This window comes from Neolamprologus brichardi, chromosome 7 (assembly GCF_056152115.1).
Source record: "Neolamprologus brichardi isolate AB-2024 chromosome 7, ASM5615211v1, whole genome shotgun sequence".
Lineage (NCBI taxonomy): Eukaryota > Metazoa > Chordata > Actinopteri > Cichliformes > Cichlidae > Neolamprologus > Neolamprologus brichardi.
In genome coordinates this window covers 47,121,379-47,133,577 of record NC_142110.1, presented here as the reverse complement: position 1 = coordinate 47,133,577, position 12,199 = coordinate 47,121,379, and the positions used below count along the sequence as shown (strand labels likewise).

At 41.0% G+C, this 12,199-nt stretch overlaps 1 protein-coding gene across 1 annotated transcript; it reads left to right on the top strand.

Annotated features, from left to right (window-relative positions):
- Positions 1–1,925: 1,925 nt before the first annotated feature.
- fbxw5 (F-box and WD repeat domain containing 5) lies at positions 1,926–10,803 on the top strand. Its single transcript, XM_006788956.3, has 10 exons — positions 1,926–2,026; positions 3,837–4,032; positions 4,124–4,281; positions 5,105–5,288; positions 5,665–5,813; positions 6,830–7,165; positions 7,261–7,441; positions 7,529–7,676; positions 7,761–7,973; positions 8,828–10,803. The coding sequence occupies exons 2-10, from the start codon at positions 3,846–3,848 to the stop codon at positions 9,099–9,101; spliced, it is 1,830 nt and encodes a 609-aa protein (XP_006789019.1). The 5' UTR covers positions 1,926–2,026; positions 3,837–3,845; the 3' UTR covers positions 9,102–10,803.
- Positions 10,804–12,199: the final 1,396 nt, after the last annotated feature.

Below are 12,199 nucleotides of genomic sequence, written 5' to 3'. Positions count from 1 at the left end.
GTCTCTCATCTAACTAAACATATCAAATTCAGAGTTAGAGAGGATGATGATGATGATATGAGTCATAAAATATCCTAAGTGTAAATGCTGAACAGGGCGAGTTAACTTTGTTGAAGTTACTTTTATGTCTTAAGCAGAGATGGGCAGTAACGCGCTACTTGTAACGCGTTACTGTAATCTGATGACTTTTTTCATGTAACGAGTAAAGTAAGGGATTACTATTGGAAAAACGGTAATTAGATTACCGTTACTTTCCCATAGGAACGCTGCGTTACCGCGTTACTAAAACCGTGATTTTTTGCGAGAATGTCTCATGACAGTGACGTAAGCGAGTGCAACGTTCGTGACAACAGCTGTGTGCAGATCAACAATGGATCATATATCGAGTGCGGGAGAGTATGAGCGTGCAGCGTTTAAAGCGTGGAAGTACTGACCTTACTTTGAGTTTGATTCCATAAAAAGTGACAAAAACATTAGTGTCCGTTGTGTGTGGGAAGAAAACTTATTTTTACAGCGAAAAAAACCCTAAACTTCCAAGCTAGCACCGAGTGCGCAACAACATAATGTGAAATTCACAGAGAAGCTGCCGTATCCTTCCACTGACCGCTGCGGCACACCTGCACCAGGGTAAACCTCCGCCTGCCCGACTCCTGCTTTACAGGTGAAAATAGAGCAACAGGACCGCTAGTCTTTGACTTTATTTATTTTCTGCTGTGTTTTACTTGCATCTATTTGAAAGAGTGAGTGTAGCACAAAAAAAAAATTATTTTATGTGCTGGAATGTGCAGAAAATAAGTTTAAATGTTAAACAAATTTCTTCCAGTCAGAGAATGTTGCATATAATTAAATTTTTGCTTGATGCATAAAGTTAAAAGATTAAAACTAACAAAACAAGTTTTAAAAAGAGACTTTTCCATCTGATTACATTTTGTATGATGGATTATGCAGAAAAAGTAGAATTTGGCTGAAAGATCTATCACTTTATCACCTATTCAAGGTGTAAAGCGTGTTTTTAAAAAGTAACTAAGTAACTAAGTAATTAATTACTTTTGAAAATAAGTAATCAGTAAAGTAACGGGATTACTTTTTTGGGGAAGTAATCGGTAATTAGTTACCGATTACTTTTTTCAAGTAACTTGACCAACACTGGTCTTAAGGAAGGAGACAAAAGATTTTGCATCGATTGGTTAGACAGAGAGATCGAGTTGGAAAGGATTAGCAGCAGGTTAGCGTGATTAAAGACAGAAAGAGAGAAAAGTGTGTGTCAGGAAGGTGGAAGGAGGACTTTGAGGAGTTGATGAACGCTCACAGCAGATGCAAGAGAGCCTGGAGAGGTGAAGGTATCCTCTGGAGAGAAGAGGAATAAAAGTCAGTCAAAGCAAAACCGAATACATGTGTGCGAATGAGCAGGAGACAGTGGTGAAGACGAAAGTGCAGACGAGTGTCGGGGTTGACTTGTGACTGATAGATAGCAACAAGCAAAGGATTACAAGATGACAGTGAGACCTGAGATGTTAAGATTAGAAAGGAGTATCTCAGCAGGACAGCTCAGGTTGAATGGTTTGGAGACACAGTTAGAAAGACGAGGCTGACATGTGCAGAGGATGTTAATGATGAAGCTGCCAAACAAAAGAGGACGACCACAGAAGGAGAACATACAGAGGTTTGGTGTGACATAACAGGATACTAGAGTGACGCAGATGATCAGCTGTGGCGACCCCTAAAGAAGCTGAAAGAAGAAGAAAACGATTATGCAGTGAAATAAAATAGAGTTGCTTTAGTAATCGCAATATGACACAAAATTTATTCTTTATCTTTACTTTTCACTTTTAAATCAATTTTTCCGAACTCTTCTGTCGGGCTGCATACGTTAGAGTTCCTCTGTATGTGTATCGATTATTCTGCCATCTATTAGTAGCGTCTGTCCGCCTCGTAGCTGCTGCAGGATTGTTGTCATTTTCTGTGGCTAGCGTTTAGCGCTGGCTAGCCGTTGGATTTTTCTCTCCAACATACTCTGATCCAGCAGGTGGGTTGTGTCATTAAACCTGTATGAAGCGAGGCTCTTTAAATTAGTCAACGAAAGCTTTTAGTCGTAAAATTAGCAGCTAGCAGTCAATATTGAGTGTTGCCGGGCGCAGCTAAAAGTTGAAAACAAATGTCAGCTAACAGCTAGCTGCATTCTTAATAAGTTAGCTCGCTTAAAGCTAGCTACATAGTCTTCTGCTGTAGCTGAAAACGAAACTCTTTTCCAATTTAGACTGGCAAACAATTACAAACGTTTACTACTTATAACGTATTTCTACAGATGTCCGGTTTGTGAGGAGAAAGGCTAGACTGGTTTGATTTCAGTGTAAACATAGTACCCGACATAAAATGTCCATGTTAGGTCATCTTTTCACGACGGTCCCTCACGGAAGAGCTGGGGACGTTTACTCCAAAGTTGGAGAGGGTGTCGATCACATTTTTAAAAACTCAGTTCACGTAAAATTTTCCATTTTGCACTTTTGTGATGTAAGGAAATGCCACGCTAACATGGCCCTGTTCCAGCTGCTGTGAACAGGACTCGACATGTCAGCTCTCCCTTCCTTTCAAAATTCTGCAAATAAAGCAGGTTTTAAGGAAGAGGGCAGGTCGTAGGTTCAATGACATCATGATGATGTCTTTAATGGGCCGCTGTCTTTGCACTGCAACAGCTGTCAACAGCTGTCTGGCTTCAGATAATCTCATTAATGGTGGAGCCACAAAAATACGCAACACGCTGACTGGTTGTTTTATTTTAAAAGTGTAGGTGAAATTTTCATTATAATTGAGCTGAAATGAACAGAAAACGCTAATGCTAGAAGCTGGATCTGTATTTGTTCTTTACAGCTCGTGCAATAAATAATAAAAATAGAATTTCAGTCATATCTCAGCTGACTGGAGTCAGAATAGGAGTTAATCTCATGGAGCCTGAGTGATGTCTTTATTTTACATTGTGTGTTTTATAAAGCAGTGAATGAGGTTTTTTATCCTTCGTTGAATCTCAACAAAAATGCAGCAAATAGAATATAAAATGCAATATACTCATATGGATAACATAAAAAGGATTATAAATGTGCAGTCATAAAAACATTTGTTTGGACAGCTTTAATTTGGAGTTGAAAGAAGCTCACAGAAACTGTCCAGTTTCCTTCCTGGCTTAAAATGGGCTTTTGGAGTTAGACCACATAGATAAGCGTGATTGGTCAAGATAAAGTTGCAATTCTGTACATTTTCCTGCCATTTCTGACCATTTAATGATCAAAAATATATTTTAAGTTTACTTTACGGACGTGTAGACTGTTGAGGGTGTACCCCATCTCTTACCTCTTGGGATATGCTCCACAAACCTCATTTAAAGTGCTTAAAAATGTATTTTTTAATCATTGTCCTTGTGGTTTTTCTCTGGCCAAAACCTCTTTGCCATTAGTCAGAGAATGGCTTATATTCAGATGAAACCCTGAGATAAAATATTGTTGCTAATTTTTCTAACAACAACAGGGACTAATTAATCATCATCACCTAATATGTAGCAGTCCGGGAATCCATCAGCTAATTTTTCCCTCTGGAGACAATGGTCAATATTTCCGGGCCAGAGATATCTGAGACAAGACTTCCTGTTTTGATGATTTCAAGATGCACATCGACAAATGAGTTCCCTATTTTGGTATCCTAGCAGATTTTTTGTCAACCTGAATGCAGACACAGACTGCTCAAACACAAAACCAAAAAGCTTCATAAAAAGTTGGCTCTTTTATACTTTGTGCCTGAAACCTTTGCACAGCACTATACTATACCCGTGTGTGCGTGTTACTCAGGATGTTAGGATGGAGTGTGGCCCAGTTCTGCCGGACAGCCTGGTGTTGGAGATCTTTCTGCGTCTGCCCCATGATGCTGTGCTGAGAGCTGGTCTGACCTGCCGACAGTGGCTGGCTGTCTCCAGAGATGAGTTCCTGTGGAGGGAGCTGTTCTACAGCTACTACCGCATTCCCCGCTTGGTACCCCGGCACCCTGGTAAATATCTTTATTATTTATTTGTTTCTGAGAGGAATTTAGTTACTGCTGAAATGTTCTCTCATTAATTCCAAAACCTGCCTGTGTGCAGCGGCTGTATCGTGGTACAGGGAGTTCAAGCGTCTGTTTGACTGCATCCCCTGTGTGGAGGTTCAAACTCTGAGAGAGCACACCGACCAAGTCCTTCACCTGGCTTTCTCTCATCGGGGTCACCGCTTCTCCTCCTGCTCAAAAGACTGTACTGTTAAGGTAAGATATGCTGTTGAGGTTTCTTATTGTCTATGGAGGACAAGGGGACACTTTTACACAATTTTAGGTATTTTACTCATCTGGGGGGGTTGTTGCAGAAGATCAGTGGCAACTTGCACAAACAGTGCAAACAGAGTAAGGGGAAAATGTCTGACTTCCTGTGGGGGTTTTAGAGTTCTATGTCAGACATTTGCAATGTCTTGCTGTCCGAATACATAGTGAGTATTACTCAAGGCCATAAAGTGCAAAGTATGCAGCAGTGCTCGTGAAAATTAGTGGACAACCAATGGCACAACTGAAGTACTCAATACCATCACGCAAAGAAAAAAATACAGTGTTGAGAGGAAAAATAGAAGTGTAGTGGAGAATTAACTAACAGCAAATGTTTGGGTCATGATTCGTGCTCAATCATCCACTGAAAACACTTCATCCAGATGAACAGAGTCAACTTTCTGGGACAAAATATTTCTATTTTTTGGTAAAATACTGTTCGTAGAGTCGTGATTAATTAGAAAAAAAATTATGTTGGTATTTATTTATTTGTCTAACAGCGATCAGTCTCATCTGTGACTGCACTGGTGCAAGGAAAATGATGAGCAGTGTCAAAAAGTTTCGTGCTCTAACACGTTTTTATAGAAATGGTGATGCTGAAAGCTTGCATAGGCCACTTTTTATTTCTCACAGAATATTACCAAGAATAGACGAGGGACTTGCTAAATATTCAGCCCTGTGAGCAAAACCGATAGTGGCGTTGGTTTCTCTAAAGTCTTAGCAATATCCATCCCTGCACATTCTCTCACATCTTCTCTCTTCCTGTGTGCAGCTATGGGACACTGAGCGGCCAGATGGTAATATCTCCTTGGTGCACAGCTCCAGCATGCGGCAGTTTAACTGGGGCTACACCCAGTTCTCCCAGTTCAACGCTGATGACAGCCTGCTGCTCGTCTCGGGTGTCTACCTGGGACCACACCACTCGTCATCAGGAGAAATCGCTGTCATCAGTCTAGGTAGGAACCATGAAATACTCCAAATTGCTTTTGAAACCTTGTGAACATCATTAAATACCACAAATCACCTTAAAACTTAGCTTGATTTGATTTACATAGTTCAGGCTCAAAGAAGGAAAAAATACTTTTCTTTTTAATTTTGCGATTAATGGTTACATTCCTGAATGAACTTCCATGTTAAATACCTTTTTTGGTCACATTTTATGGTGTAAGAGCTTTCACCCAACTTCATTATCCAACTCGCCAACTATGAGGTTATGCTCAGGGTTACTCATCGAACTGACAAGTCATTTAAAACGTCACGTGTTAGTCTAAGCTGCATTTGTTCATTAATGTGTTCTCTGTGACGCTCTCCCCATTCGATGCGTTGCTACAGAAAATTACACGCTGTTGTCGCGGGTCAGGAACAAGCCCTATGATGTCTTTGGCTGCTGGCTGAATGAGACCCACCTGATATCTGGAAACCTGCACTGGATAGGCAACATGACGTCCTGCTCTGTGCTGTGGCTCAACAAAGCCTTCCAGGTGAGACTGTAGCCTTGATATTATTATTATAAAATCTGGCATGCAGTTGTCATAAAGCAGGAAATAAGCAATATGTGTAGTCGAGTGGAAAATGTGTGTTTCCCCTGATTTAACCTATTTTCACTGTCAACACGTGAGTCTAACTAGAGTCTGTTTGCACAGGTAGAAAGCAACTAATTGTAAGATGCGTTCGAGATCATGAAAAGCCCTCAAAGACAGCTTACATTAGTCTAGGAAATTAAAAACATATACACGCTTAAATGATAATAAAACACATAAAACCACTAAACTGTAAAAACTGATCAATAGATTGTAGACTAAGGCCATGTCATAATGAACGGTATGCAGTTCTGAATACATGGGATTTGAGATGTGATTCATGAATAGAGAGTTCATGGTCCGCAGAGGCATATTCCAAAGTTTTGGGGCAGAGAAACTAAAGGCTCAGGTTATGAAAGTGAGGAGGAGGATCTAGAAAACAGGATCTTGTGTGTTATCAAGTAGGTGCCTACATGACCAACAACTGAGAAAACAAAGATTGCATCCACACATTAGTAGAAAGGTGGTGTTATTTTTCTTTTTCAGTATCAAAGACTGTTGGTGAGGTATTAATCCATTTCGTTTCTTTCAATAACTCTGAGAAATTCGGTTTGTTTTCTTTTTTTCAAAGCAGCAGACTGTAAACATGTTTGTTTCTATTTAATTTTAATATGGCAGTGCTCTGTGGGTTTGCTCCTGTTTTGGAGCAAGCCTCAGTGGCCAGCAGAGGAACTGCAGCTCCTGTGGTGGCTTCATTTTTCAGGCCCAGATGTTGCTGTTTGAGTGAGACTTAGTGCCAATACGTAGCACTTTTTGCAGTCTGCATTAGGTCACAGACTCACACATCTCTAAAATATTGCGTATATTCAGCAAATTCAATAAAATTGAGCAGCTTGTGGTTATGAATATATGTGAGCATGTGCAGCGGTGGGTTTCCAGGGGAAAAACAAAAAATAAATGTTCCTTTCCTGCAACAGGATATCGAATCGGAGAACGTCAACGTGGTCAAGCGTCTTTTCAAGATCCAGAACATCAACGCCAGCACCATTCGCACGGTGATGGTGGCCCACTGTCGGCGGCACGATAACCCAGACTTGCTGTTGGACTATGAAGCTCAGTCTCAGGCCCGAAGGCAGAAGGGGCAGCAGCAGCACCACCACCAGCCTCTCCTCTTTGACTTGGCAACGTCCGGTAGCGAGGATGAAGAGGAGCAAGAAGAAGAGGAAGAGTGCCAGAGGGGAGCGAGAAGTCATGGCCTCCCCAGTCCTCGTCTCCCTCAGCCGACCATGTCGGGACTGGAGCACGTTATACATGTAAAGAATCTGTTTGGCTTTTGTTTTGTTTTTTAGCTTTTTCATTTTTTTTTTTTATTCAATTTCTTTTTTTGCACTTTCCTTCTTCCTCCCAGAGCCGAAAAAACGTGGGGCAGAAGGAGCTGGAGATTGAGACCCAGGTGGCTCAGTTGATGGGCAGAGCCTACACGAAGCCCCCTGACCCCAGCCTCACTGAGCCGTCCGAGTCTGGGGAGGAAGACAAAACGTACTTACTCTTCACCACCGGCAGCCTTACATACTCCCCTCACCAGATAGGTAACAAAGTTATTCAGCAACGCTGCGATATTTTCTCAAAATTGTGCCAGCCCTCTCTCACCTGGAAGCTTCTTTTTCACTTTCCAGGCATTAAGCGAATCAGGCCTGAACAGATGACCACTTCGGGTCCTGTTCTCGGCGAAGAGCGAAGTTCAGACGAGTTTTTTGATTCCCTGGATCATGTTATTGATATCCACGGTCACATCATTGGCATGGGCCTTTCTCCAGACCACAGGTAATCAAATGAGAAACATTTGAGCTTATTTGATCCTGTATCAGCTTTTTAGTTTAACACCACTTCTCCTCTGCCATTGGTCAGATACCTGTATGTTAATAGCCGGGCTTGGCCAGCTGGATGTGTGATCTCAGACCCCATGTCTCCGCCCCCCATCGCCGAGGAGATCGACCTGCACGTGATTGACCTGAAGAGTTTGAGAGAGGAGAGAAGAAGCCTGCGCGCTCATCGAGCTTTCACGCCCAACGATGAGTGCTTCTTCATCTTCCTGGACGTCAGCAGAGACTTTGTTGCCAGGTGTGTTTGTTATTTTATTCCGACTTAACTTCAGACACAGAAGTTTTTCAAACTTGAGCCACTCTCCACTGGGCAACAGAAAAGGAAGCGATACTGCAGTGTCGGTAAACATGCTCACCATTTCACTGCTCAGTATGTAAGAAATTCCCTTTTTTTGTTCTGGCACAGTGTGTCACAGTGTGTCATTTGTACATGACGTTATTTCTAGTAACAGGGGTGTGTCAGAATTTAAAATAGTAATCAGACAGCTCGTTGCTGTTGCTTCAGATTTCTCACCAGATAGAAACCCACAACTGAGACTCGGTTGGTGTCTCCTCCTAGTCTCAAACTGGTGATCTTTTGCATTTTAGGGAAACACGATACCGCATACTGTACCATACTGCACAATACTATAGCAGGTTTATTTGTAAAGCACCACATGGATCAAAGTGGTGTACAGAAGAGTAAATAAAAGACAAAAAAACCCAGTAGATAAACACAAATGAAATAAAATGTGTTCATAGATAAATATTGATAATCATATGCTGTTGTTTTAAAGGGTTTGTGGGCTGTGATTGTATGTTTATGTCTAAATAACTCAATTTCTGAACTCTATGGTTTAATAGAAATATGTATAACACAGTTTTGTTAAACTCACTATTCACAATTTATTTGATTGAAACATTGATGAGGTAAAAGCACTGCGTAACCACACACAGCTCCAGCTTCACAGGGGACTACCTTGATCTATTTCAAAGTAAAGTAAACGTATTCATGTGTTTGTCAGTTTTAATTGATATTCACTGCAAATGTTTACACACTAAATCAAACGTTCGGTAGCCGCTCTAACTTACCCTCCAATTTCCCACCTGTAGTGGCGCAGAGGACAAGCACGGCTACATCTGGGACCGTCACTACAACATCTGTCTGGCGCGTCTGGCACACGACGATGTGGTGAACTCGGTGGCGTTCAGCCCCGCCGACCAGGAGCTGCTGCTGTCCGCCAGCGACGACTCCACCATCAAGGTGTGGCGTTCGCCGCGAATGATCCGCCTCGCGCAGGCCTCCGCCCGGCCACCCAGACCACGCAGCCTCCTGCCGTCCTGGCTGAGCCGCAGCAAGAACTCCTGCATCAACGGAAAACCATGAGTCAGGCTGGAAAACACTTGAAGTGGGAGGGGGAAGCATGGTGAGGAAAGTCTGATCTTTTCCCTTTGTGGTATGAATATATACACACTCCATGTATGTGTACAGCGTGGGCACGGTCTGTTGTTTTCGCTTGAGCTCAAGGTGTCGTGACCTAAAGCAGTGACTGATTCAGCTGACAGGAAACGATAGCCGGCTCAGACACAAGGGGGCGCTGTTGTGCCAGCAGAACTGACTGCAGACAGAAATGATATGCAACGTTAACACAGGTAGAGATGTAGAGAGTGTAGAGCTGACGCCTAAACACAGATGCCCAAAAACTGCTCCCCTGAAAGATGGTTGTTCTCCTTTTTTTTTTTCTTAAAAAAAAAAATCTGTAAAGTTGCGTCCGAACAGTTTGGACTCCTGGATGTGACACATGTATACAAAGGTCCTCCTCCTTTAGGGCAAAGTGCAACTGAGAATAAGCTGAGAAATGTTCGTTTTCCTATCAGCGGCTGTATCCAATTGATGTCTCGAGTTAAAAGTTCCTCATAAACTCTTTTCTCAAAGATTTTATAAAAGAGTATAAAACGAAAAGGGAAAGGGAGTTTGAGCTGCATTTAATGTGGTCTGCTTTTTTTGTTTGTTTGTTTTGTTTGTTTGTTTTTTGTCCGTGCCCGGGAAATGATCCATCACTATTCTATTAAATGTAGAATTACTGAGCAGTTTAATATAAGAGGAACCGCTGGCTGTGAAGAAGAGTTGTTTGTGTAGCTGAGTGTTTATTGGATCTGTATAATATAAAAATGTATTTAAACCCTTTTCATTCATTAGCATCACAACGCTGCACCCTTTATTTTGCAGAATTTTTGTTAATTAATTTTGCTTTTCTTATTTAGCAACATATTGTGTCCCCCCTCTGGAGAAAGAAACTTTACAAGTAGAGCCTTTTTAGTCAAGTTACCTAAATCGGGGATGTCAAATTCATTTTATGCTGTGGGCCAGTAAAAAAAAAAAAAAAAAGAACCAGACCAGTAAAAACATTTAAGTAAACATTTAGTCCCTGACATTCAACGCTACATGATCGTTTTTCTACATGATAAATGTGTAAAATTGCAGAAAAAGTGGTAGCACGTTGCCCAGACTGTCCTGTATTTATAAAACGTAAAGGTTTTGTTAATTACTCTTTTGTTAAACTGTGGACCCACGTTTTCTTTTTCTTTTTTTTTTTTTCTTTTTTTAAAGACATTTCTACAGTTGATAGTGTAAAAACAGGAATCTGTTACTTAACTGCTTTGGTGTGGTATGAATGGGGGAGGTCTGTGTGAGTCAAAAAAGCTGTAAAACCTATGAAAATACAGTTAAAATTTCCAAATCTATGCAATCTTTTCCAAAGCCGTCCATTGAAGTCTTTGCCGGGCCCATTATGGTCCTCAGGCCTTATGTTTGACACCCCGACCTCGAGCTCCAATTGGTCCTGTGGATTTTAAATGAAAGCCGCCAGTTTGTCCACAGACTGCTGAACAGCGCTGTATTGTATAAATAACTAATGTATCTCCTTAAGGATTAGAAGGCAGTGTTAATCTTTATTTTAATGTGGCACACATGTAACTTTTAATATCACTCTTTTTTTTTTAAACATTAATATGCTGTAATAAAGATATTCAGTGGATTTCATGTTGTAACTTACATTGCGTACCAGTGCCACAGACTTTTACCCAAAGCAAAGCAATAATGGAGTTTCATGGCCTATTACTTGAAATTAAATTCAGTTTAGAAATGCTTGAAAATATTTTGACTAATTTTATTAGTCTTTTTTGGTAAGTTGACAAGAAACAACAGATTAAAAACACTTCCACAGAAACAGACAAAGTATAAAGGACTGAAGTCAAATTGTGTTGAAATGTCTGTTGGTATTTACATCATACTTTAAGTCCCCTTTGAGGCGCTTTTACTGGTAAACACAAAGCAAAACAAAAAGTAACGCATGGTTACAGCTACAGTTTAACCAGCACAAGGGTACTTTACTGGCTTCTTATTTACATTTCCACGCAGATGCCTGTTCAAAGAGGACGTGACTGATTTTAAAACATGGCTTTAATTATGATTGGGCGACTGTTTCACTTGTTGACTTTTCAGAATCCCCTGTGAATCCGACACTTGAACAAGCAGGTTTCATTCAACTGAACAGTGTTTTGTTTTTTTCCCCATGTTTTTAAATTTGTTTAAAAAGTTACAAACTTTCTCCTTTTCCCCCCCGAGCTCCCCTTTCACTTCCTCCTCATCACACTGTCATGTTTTGCCAATGTTTGCTTCCTCATGATCATTTTTTTCCAGCTTGTGTTCTTTTCAAAACCTCCACTTTAATAAAGCGCATGCCCTGCAAATCCAGAAAACCGAACATGTGTCAGACTGATATTCTTTTCTGCCAATAAAATGTTGCTTTCTTGTGCAGTTTTTGATTAAGGGTTTTGAAAAGAGAGCCCAGTGCATGCTTAGCCTTATTGTTATTGCCTGTTTGCAAGTATTTGTCAGTTAGTGAAGTTTAGAAATCGACCCTGAGCGCTCAGTTGGTGCAGTTTGAGTCTTCTCCAGTATCAGAGTCAAATCTAAAAATAGACACATACTACACAGGCATATTTTTAGCGTCTGCGTGAATTAAATTTTCCATCAAAATGTCAATGCCGCTTACTAATAGTCATGTAGGGAAAAAAAAGTACATCCCTGGTAACTGTTGTCTCTGTTTTTGACATATTTGGACATTTTATTTTTGATACAGCACCTACAGCACAGATAAAGATGATATATGTGAACCATACAGCAGGGAAATTGAGGTGGGTTTTTTTTTTTTAAGTAATTCATTAAATATTTTATCCTGTGCATCTGAACTTGTATTGCCCACCTTTTTAGACAGCACTGGGCTTCTTGCACATTAGCTACAGGAGCTGCGTCATGCCCTGAAGCTCCCGGCACACAACTCTTCTGCTGATGTAAATGCCGCAGGAGGTTTGGAGCTCTGCAGTTAGTGAGTCAGCAGAGAGTTGGTGACTTTTCTGTGATTTTTGCACCTCAGTCCTCAGCAGACCCGTGCTCTTTGACTTTGCGTGGTCTGCCACTTC

What these genes read in the sequence shown, in the direction of transcription:
- fbxw5 (XM_006788956.3), top strand. Translation starts at nt 3,846, where the DNA reads ATGGAGTGTGGCCCAGTTCTGCCGGACAGCCTGGTGTTGGAGATCTTT. An exon ending in CAAAAGACTGTACTGTTAAG is followed by an intron (nt 4,282 to 5,104) that starts GTAAGATATGCT and finishes TCCTGTGTGCAG; the next exon opens with CTATGGGACACTGAGCGGCC. An exon ending in GACTGGAGCACGTTATACAT is followed by an intron (nt 7,166 to 7,260) that starts GTAAAGAATCTG and finishes TCTTCCTCCCAG; the next exon opens with AGCCGAAAAAACGTGGGGCA.